The sequence below is a fragment of the Larimichthys crocea genome, chromosome VIII (genome assembly GCF_000972845.2).
Source record: "Larimichthys crocea isolate SSNF chromosome VIII, L_crocea_2.0, whole genome shotgun sequence".
NCBI lineage: Eukaryota > Metazoa > Chordata > Actinopteri > Sciaenidae > Larimichthys > Larimichthys crocea.
The window spans coordinates 14,147,997-14,170,378 of NC_040018.1; the positions used below are offsets into that span (position 1 = coordinate 14,147,997).

Below are 22,382 nucleotides of genomic sequence, written 5' to 3' on the forward strand. Positions count from 1 at the left end.
TAATAGATAAATAAAGGAAATATAATAAATAATCAATGAACAGCTCTGTGCAACTTAACTTAACACAAAATGCAACCAGTTAACAAAAACACGAATTTGAATTTAAATGCATCAAGTGTACGTTTTGATATTTTAAACAGTAGGGGGAGCTGGAGTCAAAGGGTTCAACTGTGTGACAGCGTGCAGCTGCTTCTTAAGCCTTCTTTAATGTGCCATAGTGATGTGTCGGTCGCGAACGAGCCGGTTCAGAGAGCCGGTCTTTTAAGTGACGAAATAATATAATATAATAAGAATAATAAATAATAATAATACATAATTTAATTTATAATGCACTTTACATTTGAATCAAATCTCAAAGTGCTACAATACACACAAAGTAGATGCACAACAAACAAGTACATAAATCACAACAAAGAATCACATTAAAAACGATAAGAGAGAAAAAAGGAAAGTTTTAAGTTTTTTTTTAAAACTATCAACGAACGATGGAGCCGGCTCCGTCCGTCCGTGAGCCACACAGGAGTGTGGTGCAAAAAAATTATTTTTTTACACTATACCAAAAACATTTTGGTTTTATTTGTGCAGATGTCAGTGGTGGGACAAAGCACATTTTGTTGTGTGTTGTGTGTGTGTGTGTGTGTGTGTTTATATAAATATAAAAAATAAAGCTGTCCTTTTTTTTTATTTCTATGCTTAGGTTTTTATAGGCGTTTCTATCTGCTGTGTAGCAGAGTGGTCCTTCAAGCAAGTTAGTGCATTCATTGGGCGGTTTCAGGGAGTTACAAGGGATTTACAACTGTAAATGCAGTTGGCTAGAGCAAATTTGAATTCAATGATATAGCGTTCAAATACAAATCACAAGTAAAAAACAGTGCTAATTTGCCTGAATTATAAAAGGTAAAATGAAGAGCCACTTGGGAGCCGAAAGAGCGCTCTTCTTGGTGAGCTAGCAAATGATCCGGCTCACTAAAAAGAGCCGGAATTCACCATCACTAATTTGCCAGTACTGAAAGCCTCCAGCTATTATCAGACCTTTTTTCACAGGTGTTGCAGGATGGTGTAACGCATTTCTTTGACTAACTTACACTTTGACTTCTAAAGAAGTCTCTTATGTCCACTTTTCTTTCTTTACACATCCAGGCTGCACGGGTCTCTGTTTACTAAAGTGTAACTTTGTTTTTGGACAAACTGCAGGAGACTAAAAACCTTTGAACAAGTCCAGGAGACATGTCCTCTGTGTGTCCACCTCCCCTTCCTGAGTAGTGATGTGTCGGTCGCGAACGAGCCGGTTCAAAGAGCCGGCTCTTTTAAGTGAACGATGGGAGCCGGCTCCCGTCCGTCCGTGAGCCACACAGGAATGTGGTGCAAAAATATATTATTTTTTACACTATACCAAAAACATTTTGGTTTTATTCATCCAGATGTCAGTGGTGGGCATTAATAAAGCACATTATGTGTGTGTGTGTGTGTGTGTGTGTGTGTGTGTGTGTGTGTTTTATATATATAAAAAAATAAAATGTCAATAGATGTCCTTTTTTTAAATGTCTATGCTTAGGTTTTTATAGGCGTTTCTATCTGCTTTGTGTAGCAGAGTGGTCCTTCAAGCAAGTTAGTGCATTCATTGGGCGGTTTCAGGGAGTTACAAGGGATTTTACAACTGTAAATGCAGTTGGCTAGAGCAAATTATTGAAATTCAAATGATATATGCGTTCAAATACAAATCACAATTAAAAACAGCACTAAATTTGCCTGAATTATAAAAGGTAAAATGAAGAGCCACTTGAGAGCCGAAAGAGCAGGCTCTTCTTGGTGAGCTGAGCCAAATGATCCGGCTCACTAAAAAGAGCCGGAATTCCCATCACTAATTTGCCAGTACTGAAAGCCTCCAGCTATTATCAGACCTTTTTTCACAGCAGCCATTTTAACATGAAACAGTAGGTAAACACAGGTGTTTCCAATGATACTCATTAAAGTCCTGGGAAAGTCTCTGGCTCCACTGAATGGAATTGAATCTTAATTAGTGTCATTGGAAACACCTGTGTTGACCCTGCTTTTTCACGTCCAAATGTCTGCCCGTGAAAAAGATTTATGGTTATATGTTTTATGTGTGACCCAGGGTTTAATGTTTGCAGCCTCCTCGTATGGTCCTTTACTTTGTTTTGACATAGTTGGCTCAGGGGCTTTTGGTACCTGTCAGTATCACATCATGGTTATATGGTGCACAAAATGAAATCAATAAATGAAATGTAAAGCTATTTTGTGCACAATGAACAGGACTAAAAAAAAAAAAAGTTGACCCACTGCCACAACAGAATGAATTATTTAAAAGATAACCCCAGCTGTCAGGTTGGTAACATTCAAGATTATATTTGTGATTTAAATATGTAAAGTGTATCAACAGTATCTAGTTTCTGTAAAGGTGTTTGTCCTAAATTGCTACAGAACAGGGAAATAATTCAAGAAGGCAATAATGGCAAGGAGTCAGTATGTGAAAAAATGTAACAAGCCTTTGAAGACGTCTGTTTCACATCCAATCGTTATACCTGTTACCAATTAACCTGTTTAACCGTCCCAACTACAGAGTGAATGTATATTCACAAGAAAACAATCACGTCTATCAGACTGAACATTAATTTTCTCGTCTTTGTACTGTATTTACCCAAATACAGATTGAAAATGATTTGCAAATCATTGCATTCTGTTTTTATTTACATTTACACAGCCTTTTTTTGGAGTTGGGGTTGTACTTGACTTTGTAAGTAATCAACTGCCAAAAACCATTTGACATGCAGTAAACGTGAGGGGTTCTAGGCCCAGAGGGGCTGGAGCAGAGGGACGTTTGCCTGGGTGGTAATCTATCTTTGACACAAACAAAGCACTTCAGCATATGGGCAAAAACGTAGGTGTTGATACAGTAACTGAAAACACCTGGGAAAGGCCAGAGTCAATTAAAGGCCTTTGGGGACTAAGCAGAACAGCAATGGGCCTTTTTCCACAGCAGTAGTTTTTACATGTCATAATTAATAATATTAGTAATGACTGCATTATTAAGGTGTTCCAGGGCCCTGGTATGGTGCATGTCCCACTCACTGCCACCTTAACTGTTGTTATTGCTATTCTTATTCCTGTGCTTTTACCGCACTGACCTGACAAAATGTCTGCTGTGAAATATATCTGTTAGCAGCGCAAAGCCTGAGTCTGATGTGCAACGATGGCTTTTTCAAGCTCACGGTGCAACAGAGTATTGTATGCAAAAGACTTGGGTGACATCTAGAGAGGATGTGGTGATTATCTTCTCAGTGAGACTGCTCTGCCACTCCACACAGTTATCTTATTATGTATCTTCTAGTGACTTTGAAGCAAAAAAACAAGATCAAAATCTGAAAATACGCAACGGTCTTAACTCAGAGATACAGTAGTTATTTGAGAAGGTGATGAGAGTGATGTTGTCTCTCTCACTCACTCATTTCAGACGCAGTCAGTAAAAAAAGGAATTCACATCACAAAGACCCTTAAAGTGTGTCAACATCCCAGAAGAAGTTCAAGTAACCGAAACACCACCAACAGCAATTGTTTCATTTGGATATCATCATATCTTTTTGCATCGTTTCGGTTTAAGAGGTATGCAATATACAAGACACATTGCTACTTCTTTATAGGGATTTAATATTCTTTAAAGATTAAATACAAACATGTCTTATTGCTAGGACAAACTCTTGCTACACAAGACTGAATTATTGATTAGAAGTGTCACTTGGTAGCAGGAATCTTTGTTATTATAGCAACTGTTACTCAGCAGGTGAGCTGGGAGCGGACAGCTGTGTTTTCTTCATTTGGTAACAGACTGTTACCCAGAACTGGCGACTTGTCCAGGGTGTACTTTACCTTTCACCCTAAGTTAGCTGGGACAGGCGACCCTGATAAGGACAAGGGGTTACAGAAAATGGATGGATGGATTGTTATCCATCAGCGCTAGCAGTACAAGCTTTATGCAAGAGGCTTTTTGGCATATTTACCATTTCATTTGTGAAGTAAGGAAAGTGGGTTATGCAGTCTGAGGTGAACATGCAAATCAAGGTGGGTTTGTTTTCATGAAACAGAACCAAGTGGGAAAAAAAGAGGCAATAAACAAATTCATTTGAAAAATAATGTAATGATTGGTTACAGGTACACATTTGAGCCTTCATTTTCTATGAGGAAAAACAGCTTCAGTGCAGTACCTCTGAATTTAACTAGATTTACAGAACTGATAAATCAACAGCTTTAGAAAACTAAAATAAGTCAATAGATTTAGAATATAGTTACAAAAATGGTAAATCTTCCCAAAAAAAAGAAGAAGAAAAAAAAAAGGCACAGGGGATGTACAGTAGCAATCACATCCCTCTTAGAGAACATTTGCATAACTGAATAAATACATCTGCTGCTAATCAATATCAAACTGCACCACAGTGGAAGCACAATTATCATGCAATTTCAGCAGAATGCAACACTGTGAATTAGTGGAAAAAACACAGTATATAAATATCTCTCCAGAAAATATAAAGACTAAATCAAGGATAAAAGTTATTTAGTACCATTAATCAAAAATATTAATTGGAAGATTTCAAGCATATACAGTATTTAGAATATCTGCCAAAATTATATCCAACAACCACCTTAAAACAAACTATCCTATATATATATTGAGTAAAATGTGCAATTAATAGCATTTAGGAGAGCAACTTCTGCCCTCACACTATACACATCTATACCAAGAAACAAACACCTGAACTAGTTATTGCGAGTTCATCTGTTGGAAGCTAGTTATTAAATCTAGCATCTAAGGATCAATGCTCCTGTGTAAAAGGACAGATGTTGAGTCTGTCCAGTGGTCTTAGATTAAAAAGGACAAAGAGCTTTCATAATAAATGCTGTATTGTTATTTTAAGACATTACGATGTTACACAGTGCTAGTTTCTCACCAGTTTTAAAGAGGCACTGGGTGACTGATCTATTTCCCCTGATGCGTCTCAAACCAGTCCCTAGATTAGCAGGTGGTAAACTATGCAGGCAGACAAGGGTGTCCAAATGTCAAAATCTTTGCAGCACATTGGAAAACCATCTGATTGCATCATAAAAAATCTTTATTCAAGTACAGTAACTTCACTGCTTGTTTTCTACTAGATTACTCCTCCACACTGAGTAGAATTATCTGGATAAAAACAAGAACAAATGTTAATACATATTTGTTATACCTACATACAGTATGTCTAACAGTGTATACAGTTAATGTGTTGCTTCACAGCCTGTATGGACTGTAGTTATTGCTGAAATCTGACCGTTATTGTCATTTTGTTTTCAAATGTCAAAATTACACGTGGTGTATTCATGACATTTGCCATCTGCTGATGTTTTCTCATGTGCTGCCTTGAAACCGTGTCAATTGTCATCGACCCATCACTGTCAGGTTCATCGGATCGATAGCTTCAGTGCCGAATCCAGCTCACTACCTACTAAACTAGAGACTGGTTTGAATCAAAGCCCTTGTCTGTCCCTTTGCTTTCAAATATTTACCCATTCAGCTACTGTTCATCGGCATAGTTTCTACTCGGAGCCTTACCAGAAGGTCTCTGTAGAAGTTTAATAAAAGCCCCTTCATAAGAGAAGAGGAAATATCTACCACAGATTGAAGTCCTCACAGCTCCACTTCCCCCTCTCAAGTATCACCTGCTTTGTGATACAAAAAATATAGGCCATTTTTTTCTGCTTCAAAAATAGAGTATATCTACAAAGTAAGACCCTGAAATTACACTATTTGCTATTTACAGTGAAACCAAATATGGGCACCTGGAGCAAACAGCATTAAGTTTGTGCAAAAACAAACAAAGAAAAAAAACAAAAAAAAAACAGAAGCGCGTCCCATTACATTCATCCAGGCCAGATGCTCTTTGTTTTTATCACATAGTAATATAAGTGTTAGCAGTGTTATTTTCTGTTCCTCTTTCTAAAATAAAAACTAGGTAAAATATTATAATACCTTCGTTTACTTACTTCCTGGAAGGTAAAAAAACAAAAACAAATTGAGTACTTGGAGATCAGTGTTCAGTGAAATACATCATTGCTGCTGCAATAAAAACGGGCATTTTCTAATTTCAAGCCTTGTTAAGAGGATTACAGTGGAGAAGTCTTTACTAACCAATGAGGAGAGAGGACAAATAAACGGGTAGAATTGTTACACACATACTTGAGAGTGAATTATTGCTTCAAAATATGTAGTGAACCACAGGAAAATCTTGGAGAGGGAGCTCTCAACCTCACCCAATCTCTAAAAGCATGTTGGTCATACAGCATGTTTGGCATAAATCCCGAGATGGGCCTTGGCTAAAGTAGATAAGAAAATACATCTACTATAAAAGTATGATGATCTTTCACAGTCAGAGGAGACCTCACAGTAACAACTCACTGGCCAGTAGGGATGAGCTTCAGTTAATCCGACTTCTCAACTGTAATGGACAATAATGATTGAGGCCTGCAGGTGACACGTTTAGAAATGACCTCCGATTTCAATGCAGCATCAACGGTGCAAATTCTAGCTTATAAATAATTAAAAATCAGAAGTCCAAAGTTAAATTTCTATTTCTTATTTTCCTTCTTGGTATTTAAGAAAGAGGTAATAGAAAATAAGTTGATTAATTGTTGCGTAAGCCTGTAATGAGCTCAGAAAAGTGAGCCCCACAACTTCAGACTGTGTCATTAGCAAGAGTCTCTGTAGAGAGCCAGATCCTTGCCCCATTCAGAAACTTGCTAATTGGAGTCCCATGGATGCCGCGGCGGCACAGGTTTCCCACTGGGGTGAAAGGAAAGGAGGAGCTAAGATAGTCTGGAGGTGTAGGGGAGTCGCTTGGCGAACTGGCCTTAAAGTACATCCTCCTTTGGTCTGAAAGGGGCCCGCTCGGGCTGGGGAGTGGCGTGCTGCCTGAACTGGGTCCCTTATACTGCCTGAGCTTGCTCTGTAATATCTCAATTTCATCGACCAGTTGGGAGAGCTTGTGGTAGGCGGTGATGGGGCCTCCTTTAGGAATGCAGGCTTCGGGAACCCAGCGTAGAAAGAAGAGCTTCCACAGAGCGACGTGCGAGGGCATGAGCAAGGGAATCAAGACGCCCTGCTGGTCAGCAGGTCGAGAGAACCAGTCTCTGAAGAAGCGCTCTATCGGGCTTTCGTCTTTCACTGGTGAGAAGTCGGGCTTCAGCTCTGATAACAGAGAGCCCCGTCGGGGCAGTGGTTCCTCTCCACCCTTCAGTCCATTACGTTGCGATGCAGACGTTCCTCTCATAGTGGAACTGTAGGTTTTCTGTTGGAGGACAGACAGCAGAGTTGAATCATTTTCACTAAATATGATAAACTAACTTTGTGACAGGCTGCAGCAGCAGGCTGAACGACCCAAGCTAGTTCTATGTTCTTAATTATTGTGACGCCAACCAAATTCACATGATCCCTAATCTTAAGAGAAATAAATCTTCATTTTCTGTGTAAATCACTCATCTTCTGTGTCTCTCCTGAAGCTGCTGATGAGACAAAAACACACAACCATAAAATCTCAGCAGCAATGAACAAACCTGCTGACTGGATGGATGCTTATGTTAAACATTTACTCAGAAATTGAGCGAATTTCAGCAAAAAGCATATAAAAATAGTATTACCTATCAGCCTGAGGTAAAACACCTACACATCATTGTTGATCCTAATCTGACCTTGAAAATAATAAGGCTGTGGAGTGGTGAGCACCTTAAATTAATCCGAAAATGATCACACAAAATGCAAGGAAGGCACAAACTTTGTAAGCACTAAATATATTTTTCCCACGTGAATAAATTCCTCATATCTTTCAGTTGACATTTAACAAAGTGTTATACACCCGTGATAGTAAAAGAAGACAGCAAACACATAAAATAACGTTTTTATAACAGCTCCTATAACGCTGTAAAGCTCAGTCAGTGTCTCAGTTACCTTTGTGCGTCTGAAGGTTTTTACCTCCCCGTTCTGCACACAGGCAGCTCCTTTGCCCACGTACATGGGGTTGTTAAAGAGAGTTTGGTCTTTGATGGATAACTGCTGTGACCAGTTCCAAACAGGAGGGAAATACACAACCTGATCCTCTCCTTGAGGGATAGCTTTATTCTTGGCAAAGTCCTGTAAAGTAAATACAACGTTGTTTGTGCTCTGTACATTGTATTACAAGGGGAAAAAAGGAGTTCAGACTTCAGGACAATCCATGAAGGAAAACAAAAAAAAAACACAACTGCCATAACTTGCTCTTGTCAAATGAATTGTCTACTCTCTTGACCGCAAGCTAAATGTTTTGCTATCCGTATGCGTTACGTTGCACACCTTCCTGTCTATTATCTGACACACACAGAAGGAAATTATAGTGTTTGACATGAAGTCATACCACAAAAACATGTTGCTTTGTTACACACTCTTAGCTGGAATTATAATATGTTTTTTATTCTTCTTGGACCACCGACACAAACACATTTGTATTTTGTTTTGTTTTGTATTTTGTTTTTTTACACGTAAACATATTAGACTACCATATTTGCAGATTTTTTCTTATTTAATTCTTAAATAACATTCAAGATTATGGTTAAAAATAATAAATATACAATCATATGTATGGATCCCTCACCATCAAGTATTGAGCACGCTGTTTTGGAGAATTGAAGAGGAAAGTACTGAAGAGTGGGATCCACATGCTGTCACTCAGTACTGTCAGATAGGTCTCTGTGAACTCAAAGGCAGCAGGGTACTGGTTCATCATCTGCCACACGCAGTCCAGGAAGAGCATGAACAGTGGGGACTTGACCGAAAACAAAACAAACAATGATAAGTTTATGTTGCCCTGGCAAATCTATTAGGTCTGGTACTGGATCATTTACTTTCAAACATATACCTCCTCTTTGTCATTCTTCTTTAAGTGGTTGCATCTGTCCAAGAAGCGATGGCCAGCCATCACCCACTCCTTCTGCACCAAACTCTGAAAGCCAATGAGGCTGCGATAATGAGGGTCCAACATGAGCTGCACCAAGGAGGACACGACACAGCTCAGGTCTCTGTCTTCTCCCTCTGTACAGGTGTGAAAAAAATATCAACAAGCTGTTTGCAAGAAAGGTACACAGATGATTGTAACAATGTGAATTTGACCAGAATCATTTGGTGTTCGAAGACGAATGTTGGTACAGTATCACAAATGATGGACGAATGAAATCAAAAGCTGCTCCGTGACTCTTTCACTCCAAATTGGGAGGATTGACCTCAAGATATTTTGCGGACTAATGTCTCATTATGGCAAAGAGAGTTTTAGAGTTTTACCTTGAAGAACGACTGAAGAGTTCTTTCCTTCCAGGTAGTACACCATCTCAGCTGAGTGTTTGAGGAAAGCCCTTGAATCACAAATGAAACATCAATGTTAACTTTAAACTTAAACAAACAAAAAACTTTATGCTGTAAAACAACATATTATTATAAACTATTATTTTAGCCCTTTTTGTGCATGTGGACTGAACAAAGTAGATGATGGTAGCAGCCTGTTACCAAATTTCAAGGCTAAATAATCACAAATTTGTGTCATGAATGTACATAAAAAAAATACATAAATTCCGTAAATTATATAGGATGTGTAAATGCATCTTTAATAAATAAAACACAAAAACAAAAACATCCATGCAGGGATGTTATATTCCAGATGAAACTATGAGGGTAATACAAACATTATGCAGGCCAGCAAGATATTTTAATTTCGGCTCTTTATGAATTACCACTAACACTGACCGTTTTTCAAAGAGCTACCATGCAGTGTCAGGGTGTTTACATACCTGACGAACTCCAGCCAACGCGAGTTTTCAACAGATGTAAGCCACCTCTCCTCAGACTCCTCAAAAGGATCTGGACACAGTCAAACCATGAGAAAACCTTGACATTTCTGCTCAAAAGAAATGTGTGCTGAGATATACTTCACACAGAGGTTGAATATTACAGTGGCTATCTACTGTTAGTGTTTTAATGAGACTCACCAATGACACAGATCTGCCTGATTTTCACAAAGGCGCTCTGGATGTCCTGGATGTTAGGCAGACACTTGTCGAGATCTGACCTGACCACTTCACCTCGCTGTGGGTGGCTTTTTGTGATGGCTGTGAAGACCCTGCCACAACACAAGACAGACACATATGCCTGCTTTAGAGAGGTCTTAAAACAGCTACAGCAACATCTGAGCAATACAGCATTTGCACAATCAGAACATTAACATAAACAGCTGACCTACTAATAAAAAAAATATACAAGATTATAGAAGACTAACGGCATGTTTTGAATCAGAATGAAGTAGTAGGAAGTTTGCTGCACCTCTGATCAATCTTCTTTTGCTGTAATGGATCATTTATGTTGGCCATGCGGACAAGAGCACTTCCATTAACGTGATTCCAGCACCAGAGCTTCAAGAAAGAAAGTCCATAAGTCAGACATGAATCAGTGGGCAAATAAAAGCAGTACTCTGATCAATCAAACTGGATGCTTCTTGTATAATGATTATAAATGACTCCATTGTTGCTCTTTTAATATGAAAACAAAATACCATTATAGACTTAATAATAAATAAATGAAAGAGTTGAAAAAAGTACTCTGTACTAAGCAAAGTTTGACAAACGGGACATATTTAATGATGTCAGAGCACAGGTACTCACAGGGATGCGCTGATCAGTGTAGAATATGGAGTATTGCTTTAGATCCTGATCTGCCAGAGAAACGGGGACCACAATGTACTCTGGAAGACTAAAAAGAAGAGTTGGATAAAAACTGGCGTTACACAGGAATCGAATATACAAGACATCATTAAAAAGAAAAAAGAACAAGAAATATATCTAAGAAATTTGGGGCGGGTGGTCGGAGGTAGAGCTGGTTGTTTACTAATCAGATGATTGGCGGTTCGATCCCTGGCTCCTCCAGTCTGCATGTCAAAGTGTCCTTGGGCAAGATACTGAACCTTAAATTGCACCCGAAGGCCTCGGCATCAGTGTGTGAATGGCTGAATGAGATACGTAGTGTAAAAGCGCTTTGAGTGGTCAGAAAGACTAGAAAGGCGCTATATAAGTACAGTCCATTTACTATTTACCATGTTAATACAAGTTTCCACAACTTCCAAATTTACAGTCAAAAGGGACATCCCTTTTAGGCTTTACCCGTTATGTTGTATGACTTCTATATCTGATATCTATTTCATTTAAAGTATCTTGTTTTATGCTGACCTACAATAATATAATAATAACTAATGGAACTGAAAGCTTTGGTTGATGTACTGTAAATCATTTGTTAGAACTGGATTTGATTTGCTGCGCCTGTCTCAAACATTTAATCTGTAGAATTTTTTTTCTGAGGGAAAACTGAATCACGGTGCAGTATAAGTATTGTTTTAGCCTCATGAGATGCGTACAGTGTGTTGCAAGCTACTATTATGCAATTTCCAGTCTTCTCTCGAATTCCACATAAAACACGGTACAATCCTTACTTTGAAACCCAACATGATGTCACCGCCGAACTCAGATGAATAGCACGTATTGTCCAAAACAGCCTTGCACGTTACACTGAGACATTCACAAAGTTTTTTTTTCCTCAAGTCTCTCATGGAGCGAGTAAAAAAGCTCACAGTGTAAATACACTGTCTTGCCAAAACATACCAAGTATGAGTAAAGGGTGAAATTTAGAGTATCCGTAACAACTCGGTCCAACTGAAAGAGCTACAGACATACTCTGCCTCCGATGCCCATCATAAATTTCCTACAACAAACAACATGGGCTGTAAACCTTTGCGAGATGGCGTAATTCTCGTTGATGGCGCACACCCTCCACTCTGATGCCCCTGTTCTCTTGATCTCCCGATCCCAGTCTGATGGACGGTCAAAAATGGGGGTCTGTAATCCTCCTCGAGGGGTGGAACCGTTGACTCGCTCCCCTGGAAAAAAAAAAAATACACTTGTTTCTTGTGCATAATGCAGAGAAATTAAACCTGAATGGTAAATTCTGAAATGCTGATTAAGAAGACAGGATATCAGTTAACATAACAAAACGGTATGTCTTAAGCAGCAATAAAAGAAAAATGGCAAGGTATATGCGTACCTTTAGATTCATGGTATCGCCGCCCCTGATACTCAAAACCAAACAGGAGTTGAATATCAGCTGGATGGGAATAGTGGGCAATAGCAAGGCAAACCTAGAATAAAAAGAGAAGTACTTTAATGGAACAACCAGTACAATAAGAGTACAGCTGAATGGTGGAATCACTTAACATTATCAAGACAGATAACGTTTCATCACAGCCATTCAACAATCCCACAAACTCTGGTTCAGTCAGAGTGCTAAAGTGAAGTCTGAGGCATGTTCTGTAACCATACAAACACGAGAACAAGTGAAACCTGGAAAGGCAAATGTTTAACTGACAGATCACTGGCTCTGGGTTTACAGGACTGCATCTCTCTGTGGCTCCACTGGAGTCACACAAAGCAGTCCATTCAGAAGTAAAGCTGTGAATAACATGAGAGGACACAGAAAAAGTGTGTGTGTGTGTGTGTGTGTGTGTGTGTGTGTGTGTGTGTGTGTGTGTGTGTGTAGATGGGGCTGCACCCAACTCTGTAATTTCCTATGGCAAAATAAGCTATTATAGGCTGGCCTAATTCCATATGTCACAAAGAAGAAGAAAAAAAGAAAAGAACTGAGCCCTGTTTTAGGTTCACACTGTAATTACATACATGGTGTCCATAAATAAACTCAAAAAGGAGTGAGTGTGGGCACAGACTCATTTCTATTTCAGGGCTCTACACATAACCAACCTTCCGTATTCTGTTGTACGCCGAAACATGAAATAAGGTGAATTTTGGATTTGAAATAAATTAAATAGGTGATTTGTAACACTGGCCATAAGACTGTTCAATGCAGTGACCTACTGTAATGTTGTTTTTGTGCTGCAGGTATGTGCTGTGGAGGTCTAGGTCCTCCAAAACCTACATAAAAATTGCTCCCAGATGACAAGGGAGGAGATCAGACATGCAACTGCATACATTCACATCCATGTCCACATTTCACTGGCACACTGTAAAGAGATATACAGCTGCCTTACTCTCTTGGGTGATGTAGTAAGGCTGCAGGGCGCAAAGAACTCCTGAAGACCTTTGTGCACATAATTCACAAGTATACACATCTATGTCCAGGACTTGTACAAAGCCAGATACCACATTCTTTTAACACTGTATTTGTGCTTAAGACGCGTGAGAGAGCTGAATGTTTTTGTGCGGTTGGCTATGTTTTCAGTTGTTTTGAGTTAGTTTGTCTGTCAATAAGTCACATTTTCCCAGGGCCTGGCAGGTTCTGTGCAAGGTGACAACATTCTGGTGTGTGAACTAAAAAAGGGCCTGAAAGTCGAGGTATGTTCAGTCAAAGGTGTTAGTTAGCACAACATTTCAACCTACTACGCAACTAATGTAACCAAAGAAAAGCATGTTTGGCCCCAATGGATTTCTGTGCTTAAAATTCTTAGAGCTGAATTTAACGTGAACATCTTTGCATGATTGGTCAATGTATCTCCATTATAAGGATTTCCTTTAGTTTCCTTTGTGTGAATCCATCTTCTGTGATATATATATATATATATATTCGTAATCCCACTGAGTTACAGGTCCCTTGACTGAGCTCTTATTTGAAGAATAAAACATCTGTCCATCCAATCTCTCTGTGCAGGAGATGAGTCAGAGTCACGCTAACAGTTGTTCCTACAATCAGGATCATTCTCAGTTTCCTTTGCTTTGAATGAGCATTGTTCTAGATGTCTCTTATTCATTGTTTGGCTAATGGCCACACTGAAAATACCATTGGAAGGGTTAGATTTTTCTGTTCAAATGGAGGGTGAGAGGGCAGCACATCAAAGTTTGCATGATATAAATATCCTTGTCGCTGAGGAAGGGGTCATAGCACTGAGACTGAGTGTGTGTGTGTGTGTGTGTGTGTGTGTGTGTGTGTGTGTGTGTGTGTGACGTGAGCTCACAGAGTCAGGAAAGGAAAAGTTTAGTCAGCAACAACAAGTGAAATTGGCAGCGGGAACTGAGAAAAGGGGAACACTTAATACTGAGCAATTGGTCATTTGGAGGTATGGCAGTAAGAGGCAAGCTAAAGCCACTATGAGTAAAGTCTTTGTGATTGTGTCAAATTATTTTGATAGCAGGTTTTACTTTGCACAAAAATGCGCCACTTTTGGTGGAAAAAAAAAAAATCTGAAATCAGAACTGTTCAATCTTTACATATAGTGGCTTTAATACCCTAAAACATATTTTTTTTTTGGCCTTTTTGCCTTTCTTTATTGACAGTACAGCTGGAGATCGACATCAAACGTGGGGAGAGAGATGGGGAGTGACATGCGGGAAAGGGCTGCACAGGCCGGGAGCCACCGGGAGCCAAACACCACCCCTATACCCTAAAACTTCTGACCTAAAATTGGTGAGAGTCCACCAATCACTAGATCAAGTCAGCCAATGACACAGTAGCAACTTGATGCATTTAGGCATGTAGACAGTCAAGACGACATGCTAAAGATCAAACAAAGCATCTGAATGAGGAAGAAATGTGATTTAAGTGACTTTGAACATGGCATGGTTGTTGGTGTCAGGTGGGCTGGTCTGAGTATTTTAGAATCTGCTCATCTACTGGGGTTTTCACACACAACCATCTCTACGGTTTAATCCTGAAAAAGGAAAATGAGTGGCAGTTTTCAACAAGACGAAAATGCCAGATGCCAGAGAAGAATGGACAGATTGGTTGGAGATGATACAAAGGCAACAGTAACTCAAACAACCACTTGTTTCAACCAAGGTATGCAGAAGACCATCTCTGAATTCACAACACGTCAAACCTAGAAGCAGATGGGCTACAGCAGCAGAAGACCACATCACGAGTTCAGTCTACAAATCTGCAGCAACTGCGTAATGCCATCATGTCAATGGACCAAAAGGCTCTGAGGAATGTCTCCAGCATCTTGTTGAATCTATGCAGGCAGTTCTAAAGGTAAAAGGGGTCCAAGCTGGTATTAGTAGCCAGGGAGTGTATAACAAACAGAGAAAATTCAGTATCACTTACCTTTTTGGCACTTTCAGGTCCAGCCTCATCAAAGCAGAACCTTATGATGCGCAGGTCTTTGCAGTAGAGGATGAGCTCAGTTGGGTTGAACTTCAGCTTTTGGTTTGAGCCCAATACTTTCTTCTTCCCCTTTGTATCATTGACTAAGAGGAACAAACACGAAATATGACAGTTTGCCAGTGCCAAGTACAAAGCACTCAACACATATCTATGCCAACATTTGTTTTTTGTGTCTGCAGTTTTTACAACGTGTCTGACAGTTGGGGTAGTTAATGAGGTAGTTTTATATTTCATAGTTAAAAAACAAAACAAAAAAACAAGAATTTCGCAACCAGTTATAGAAAAACTGTTTGTAAACGTAAAACACGATCTTGACCGAAACATATTGAATTACGGATCGTGTTTTAGTTCCTGTGGACAGGCAGACATGACCAAAGTGTGACTTATGACTACAGTCTAAGCACAGCGATATTTGTCTTTATTGATATTAACTAACACTGGACATTATCTCATACTTAATATTCCTATACTTTTACAAATCTCAGGATGACAATGCTGTCTTTAGCAGCACAGTTCAGAGCAGATCAAAAACAAGGCTGAGTAAAACAAATTCTCATGCAAAACCTGCTCTGGGCAGTTGCCCTTGCAGTGTCAGCTATCTACAGCAATGAGATACAGTATATAAACAAGGCTAATCCTGACCAGGCTGCGCGGCCACTAATCACAGCTTTAGGTGTGACATCACTTGTTATCAGATTGCTGACTGGGAGAGAACAACAAGCGAGACAAGTCAACCAAGCTGTCAAAGATTAATGAGGAGCCTATACAACTTTAATCGGATTGTAGATCACTCTTGTAAAATAACTGGGTTAGCATGCTAAGTTTGTGCTGAAACAGCTGATCAATTAATTATTCAATGAATAAACATTTGATTGAAAAAGAGATTTTAAAATGCCATTTAAATACCACTGGCTGTCTTTTATTTGTTTAAAAAGGAAAGGAAATGAAGAAATGAAAAACATGTGGAAGTCAGTAGGTGAATGTCTGGCATGACAAGCAAACCACAGAATACTTCTTAATAACAACAACATAAAAAATAGCCACAAATGTTACATTACAAACATACCTGTTACTACTTGCTCCAGACAGGTGAGAGGGATGTCATGCTCTCCAAGCAGGAGGTGGGACAACTTTGATTTCTGTGACGAAAGACGAAAAAAAAAAGAAAAAAAGTGTTTGACATCCTGTGTCCTACAGACATTTTATCACACCCATAACTCACTAAAATATCGCCCCCAACACTGGTGGGTAATCCCGAGTTAATCCCCTCAGACTGAGCAATGATCAAGTTCCATTTTGGTATTATGGCGACAATCTGCCGCATAGCTGGAAATGACGTCTGTTCTCTCTCACTTCTTGTGCGATATCAGCGACAAAATAGCGCAGGAAAGTGCTCAAGTTTTCCTTCCTCTCTGCCAGATGCACTGTACATACAAACAAGGCTGTGAAGTATTTGATTTGGCACTAATGATTTTAAGAGTTGAAACTGGAGTCATAGGAAGTGTTTCTTTGTTTCAAATGTGGCAAAATTTCAACATTGTATGAGCTGCATGATGAAGTAAAAAAGGGTTTTGACACAGATTGTATCATGACTGCTTTAAAGTCAGTCTACACAAATACCTGTTTCGGTGGGGCATCTTGAGGGATGAAGGAGACCTTAAAGTTGGTGCATATCAACTTCCCCCAAAGGTCATCCTGGCTGCTTTCAGCGCTGATGCATTTCCTCACAAAGTTAACCTCATTAACTACTATCTCCCCTGGTGACAAACAAGTGAGAGACACACAAAAAAAAAAACACACAAGTTTAAAACCAACAGTCCAAGGGAGAATACGGAAAGTGAAGACAACAAAAGGCAAAAGAAAAAGGAAATGATCAATTGGCTTGACTTTGACTTTCCGAACATTCTGCAAAGAATTTACGAGCATCCTGTTGCCAGACTAAAACGTGGTGAGTGCAATCCTTTATTCAATTCAATTCCAATACTCGAGCTAAATAATTAAATTCTACTGATTACTACTACTACTGATTACTCCAGTTACTAAAGAATGTTAAAATATCTCAGGTTTTTTAGAAAAGTCTAGTTTATTGCTGTAAAATAAAAATAAATTTTTTTTTGGGTAAAATTGTCAAGTTAACTTATTTCAAGCCTTTTACTCTGTATAACAGAATTTTCTTTATATAGGCTATCAACGGGTATGCAACCACTAATGCATAGCTCATATCACTTGTTCTTCAGTAGGAGGCAGCTGTTTATATGCCATCTTTCTAAGCAACACGACCCTTGGCTCTTAACATGATCACAAAACGATTAATGGTTAGACAAGAATGTGGCTGTAAAAAGTTTCCACACTTTTTTTCTCTTTTCTTTTTTTTTTTTTAAGATGAGAACTGGGGCAGCAGGGTGGAGCCTTACAGACAGTCACATCAAAGGACTGCCTCAGAGCAGTACGCAGCAAATGTACACTAAGCTCATCATGAAACCTGTTTGTCTGACCGCCTTCCAGTCAAGATGGGAAACAAGCGAGTGGTAATGCTTCCTGAAGTTTGTCATGTCAGTAGTCATGTCAACCTGGGCCTAAATAAAAACCCTCTTCACTAAAGTACAGCAGGTTTGCAAATAAAGAGTTTTTAAAGAGTCTCTCTAAAGAAGCCATAAAAGATATAAAGCTAACAACTAATTTGTAGCTTAAGGATTCTCTTACTTTTATAGGAGACATCACTGTGTATTTACTCCAAATAACACACAACATAACACTGTGAAAAGGGTGTGTCGAGCCACTCCTATGAGGCTCCCAAGACAACTGCTCAGACCTGATCCAGAATAAGTCATTGAAATGAAGGTTTTCCTGCTGCTTCAGTTAATGAATCGGCCACTCTAAAGACGTTGATGCAATAATGGGAAAATAAGCACTGACTGGCTTAAAAGAATTAAATATGAATTAGATATATAGATACACTTACAGCTTTACACCATGCATTTCCTGTAAAAAAAGGTTTTCTTCCTATGAGAGAGAAGTGAAGAAACTAAACCGCTGCTGCTCATGCAAACAGTCCTCGTATGAGCGTGTGATCACACTGTGAGAAAACGGACTGAAAAAGAGCCTGTGACAGCACCGGCACTCTAATAGCTCACACTTGGGTGGTGCTGATTGAACATTTACATTAATGTTTGAGAAGCAATCACGGACTGACAATGCTCCTAATACTTTGGTGTGTGTTTAATACATTTATAAAAAAGTAACTGAGCTGCAGCACTTAAAGTGATGCTGTCAGACGCTGAACATGAATCTGATTATGTACAAAGCAATATGTAACAAACTGAGAGGGGAGGGCAAAAACACACTACTGCATACTGCGGCAAAGATCTATCTATCTATCTATCTATCTATCTATCTATCTATCTATCTATCTATCTATATATATATATAAAGATTAACAACACCATAGAGACTCTTTTCCTCCCATCTTCTTTTTATTCTGTGGCCATTAATTTTCCAATCTGCACTGAGCAATACTCTGTTCGGTTGACTTTGCAGATGAATACATTTTTTAAATTTCCTAAAAAGCTCATTTAAACATACGGCTGCACCGCATACTACTCTCACCTTGATGATGATCTTGATGCTTCTAAATGCTTTGTATTTTAAAAGGGAACATGCTTAAAGCTTGAGTAAGTTGAAAACATTTTAAAACAATAAAAAAAAAAAGAGGTTTGTATTGTATTAGCTTAAATACTGTGAACTACACAAAAACAAAATCAGCTTCATCCAGACAATCACGGAGACTTTAAGACCATAAAGTAATATCAGGAAATGCAACACTGACTGACAGTGATGTAAGATAAGAGGGAGACTGACAAATAGTGTGAACACGGACGACTACTTTCACGGCACAACAAGTGTTACAATGCCCATTAATTCAGAAGCAGCTAGTCTTTATGGACAGTTCAGATGGAAATTACTACCAGTGCTGTGACAATCCTGATAATCAAGTCTAACTGTCATTTTGAATATATAATCAATCTGAATCACTGAACACAAAATGCAAATACATACAAGGCAAATAAAATCTTTATCTGGTTAGTAACTTAATGTAAACACACCCAGGATGTCTGATCTGCTTTCAATCAAATAGACAGGTTTTGTTCAATTGAAACAACCGTTCTTCAGATAATGCAGAAAAATAAACTCACCTTGAAGTAACGAAGGCTCCAACTTTTTAATAGGTTGTTCAATAGTTTTCTTTACATCAGTCTAGAGAAAAAGCAGAAGCCACATCAGACATGGTTAAACATTTGCTCATCAGACGGTTAACGAATAATGGCAATAATGTGTCGTTAAAAATCCTGACAGCTGTTATGATTAGTTCTGTTGTATTAACGCTGCATAAACAGTTACAACATACAGTAAGCGACGTGAGCCTGGTGCACGCGGTTTACAAAACCAGAAGCAACCAAAGATACACGGCTGTAAACTAATGCTATTAATAAAGGATCCGCAAATACTGAGCACACTTGCAGATAAAGTGACAGGCCATGAAGGCCATTTGTCATGGCCGTCATGTGTCTTTTACTGTTGCCTCAGCTTTCAGCACACTAATTTCAAGTGAATGAATGACTCTGGAGGTTAAAGTGCTGACTTCCAGCTTTTGGAGTGACTGGGGTGGAAGTGTAGGAATCCAGAGGAGCTGAGTGAATCACTAAAATTCTTTCAAATGAGCAATCACAGCAGTGTTTGTTTGCATTCAGTCCTAGCTTGGGGGCATTTATCTGGACACTGATATAAGTAATCACTCATATTCAGCTTATAATACCTGAGTATGACCACGAGGGTATGTTTTTAAACTTTGAAAAACAAAATGCTAATGGGGAAAAATATTATATAAAGACAAAACACGTTTCAACACTAGTCTTGACCTTGCACAAACACTGGTTTTGTTTGGGCTGTTGCAGCAGTGTGTGGAGGGAAACTCTTAGACAACAGACAGACAGACAGGATTATTGTTTCCAAAATGCCAGCAGATTCAACATAGAGGTTTCAATAGAAAAGGAAAAGGGACACAAACTTTGTTTCTTCTAGAGGCATCAGTGACATTTCACTTGACATTTAACTTCTCTGTGTGTTTCGTGTGGTGCTGCAACTCTAAATATGAGAATTCATTTCAAGTGTGTCTGTGTGTGAAATGTCTTTTACGTCTTATAACCTAATATCAACTTTTCCTTCCTGTGACGACAACCTCAGCTTTAATCAATCCGAGAAATGACACCGACGACACCTTCCACTGGGACCAAGTAAAGCAAACACATACCTGCACAGGAGGAAGATAACACTTGAAGGTTGGTTTCAAGGGTTTGACAGAAAACATTGTTTATGTCCGCCCTCACGGTTGATGTTCCGAAACGGGCGACTTTGGCAAAGCTCTTGGCTGCTGCTGCTGCCAGTGGAAATAAAAATAAATAAAAAACAACAACAACCCCAAAAAACAGGAGCCTTTAAGGAAGTTTAGGTGAGCCTTTTAGCTGAGTAATCCGACACGTCCGTGTGTGAAATATTCATCGAGACAGCCTGGGCCAAGGACGGCACTCCTCCATTTGGATAGGCGGTGAAGTGGCAGATGACTGGCTGGCTCAGAAAGTTGACAGAAGTTAGCTCGGCTCGGCTAGCTAGCTAGCGTAAAGTACCATCTACGTGAAGTTTGTAAACGCTGAGATAACACGACCGAAACTGCTTTAGAGGCACCGCGTTCGCGTCTACATTTTCTTTACACCTGTTACTGCATTAGTTTCCCCCTCCCTGACTTCCTGAAAGTCTAACAAATTCAGCCAAACGCAGGAGCCGATGCAGCGGAGGACTCAGCGGCCATGTTTATAAAGAGCCGAGGTCCCGCCCTGCTTCCGGGCTCCGCGCTGTGTTTCTGTGCCGAGGCTTTCTCTCACCAAACTTCATGAAGCTGGACCATGACACTCGGCGACTCTGCCCATATTCTAAACCAAATACGTATCGAACAAAGTACGTGGCTGTAACCATTGATAACCTCGTCATTTGAAATATAAAACATCGGTTATTTTGTCAGCACGGATCAAGTACACCACCCCGTGGACTACAACTCCCATGAGACACAGGGACAGGCTTACGGGCGTGTGTCTTTTTTTTTTTCTTTTTTAATTTTGCAGTAACTTTATTTTACAAACTCTTGGAAACAATGAAATATAATGTCATTTACCAGTTTGTCCAGATAAAACTGCAGTTTTATTCAAACACCATCCACAGATATACACACACTTGTACAAGTGAACAAATGGCACCATGATAAACTGTAGAGATGGGAATTCTGGCTCTTTTTTAGTGAGCCGGATCATTTGGCTCAGCTCACCAAGTGGCTCTTCATTTTACCTTTTATAATTGAGGCAAATTTAGCACTGTTTTTACTTGTGATTTGTATTTGAACGCATATATCACTTGAATTTCAATAATTTGCTCCAGCCAATTGAATTTACACTTGCTTGAAGAACCACTCTGCTACACAAAGCAGATAGAAACGCCTATAAAAACCTAAGCATAGAAATTCTAAAAAAGTACAGCTATTGACATTTTATTTTTTTATATTTATATAAACACACACACACACACACACACACACACACACACAAGTACTGAAAAAAAAAGAGAAATTAAATAACAGCACTCAAGTAAATGTGCTTTGTCAATGCCCACCACTGACATCTGGACAAATAAAGCCAAAATCTTTTTGGTATAGTGTAAAAAATAATATATTTTTGCACCACACTCCTGTCTTGTCTTCACTCCTCTCTCTCCTTCAGCGTGTCTCCCTTAGCCAATGCCCGCAGTGCCTGCAGGTACTTTTCCTAAAGAGAAAAGTAAAAAAAAAAAAAAAAAGAGCCAGCTCTTTGAACCGGCTCGTTCGCGACCGACACATCACTAATAAACTGATAATTGAGCAATAGCATATTAAGGGAATATAAAGAAAAGTACATAAAACTGATGCCATAACAATATCCATTCATTATCTGTAACCGCATCAGGAGTCTTTCCCAGCTTACTTTGGGCGAGAGTTGCCAGCTCATCACGTAGGGCACATAGAGGCAAAAAAACATCCACACATAGATTCACACTTACAGGTAATTTAGAGTCACCAATTAACCTATGAATT

The 22,382-nt window shown here is 39.1% G+C and overlaps 1 protein-coding gene across 1 annotated transcript; it reads right to left on the bottom strand.

Annotated features, from left to right (window-relative positions):
* Positions 1 to 4,133: 4,133 nt before the first annotated feature.
* On the bottom strand, positions 4,134 to 21,276 carry mtmr10 (myotubularin related protein 10). The gene is made up of 16 exons (XM_010755799.3): positions 20,520 to 21,276; positions 19,405 to 19,465; positions 16,832 to 16,968; positions 16,278 to 16,350; positions 15,152 to 15,294; positions 12,149 to 12,242; positions 11,837 to 11,984; positions 10,720 to 10,807; positions 10,382 to 10,470; positions 10,051 to 10,181; positions 9,853 to 9,922; positions 9,350 to 9,420; positions 8,931 to 9,103; positions 8,667 to 8,837; positions 7,988 to 8,170; positions 4,134 to 7,331 (listed from the first exon to the last, which is right to left on the bottom strand). Exons 1-16 carry the CDS (start codon positions 20,574 to 20,576, stop codon positions 6,720 to 6,722), a joined length of 2,301 nt encoding a protein of 766 aa, XP_010754101.3. The 5' UTR covers positions 20,577 to 21,276; the 3' UTR covers positions 4,134 to 6,719.
* Positions 21,277 to 22,382: the final 1,106 nt, after the last annotated feature.

Bases quoted from the DNA above. Each gene is read 5' to 3' on its own strand.
- mtmr10 (XM_010755799.3), bottom strand. From the start codon at position 20,576: ATGTTTTCTGTCAAACCCTTGAAACCAACCTTCAAGTGTTATCTTCCT. The intron at 11,985-12,148 runs GTACGCATATAC...TTTTTTTTCCAG, and splicing joins GCGATACCATGAATCTAAAG to GGGAGCGAGTCAACGGTTCC. The intron at 8,838-8,930 runs GTATATGTTTGA...TTTTCGGTCAAG, and splicing joins AGAAGAATGACAAAGAGGAG to TCCCCACTGTTCATGCTCTT.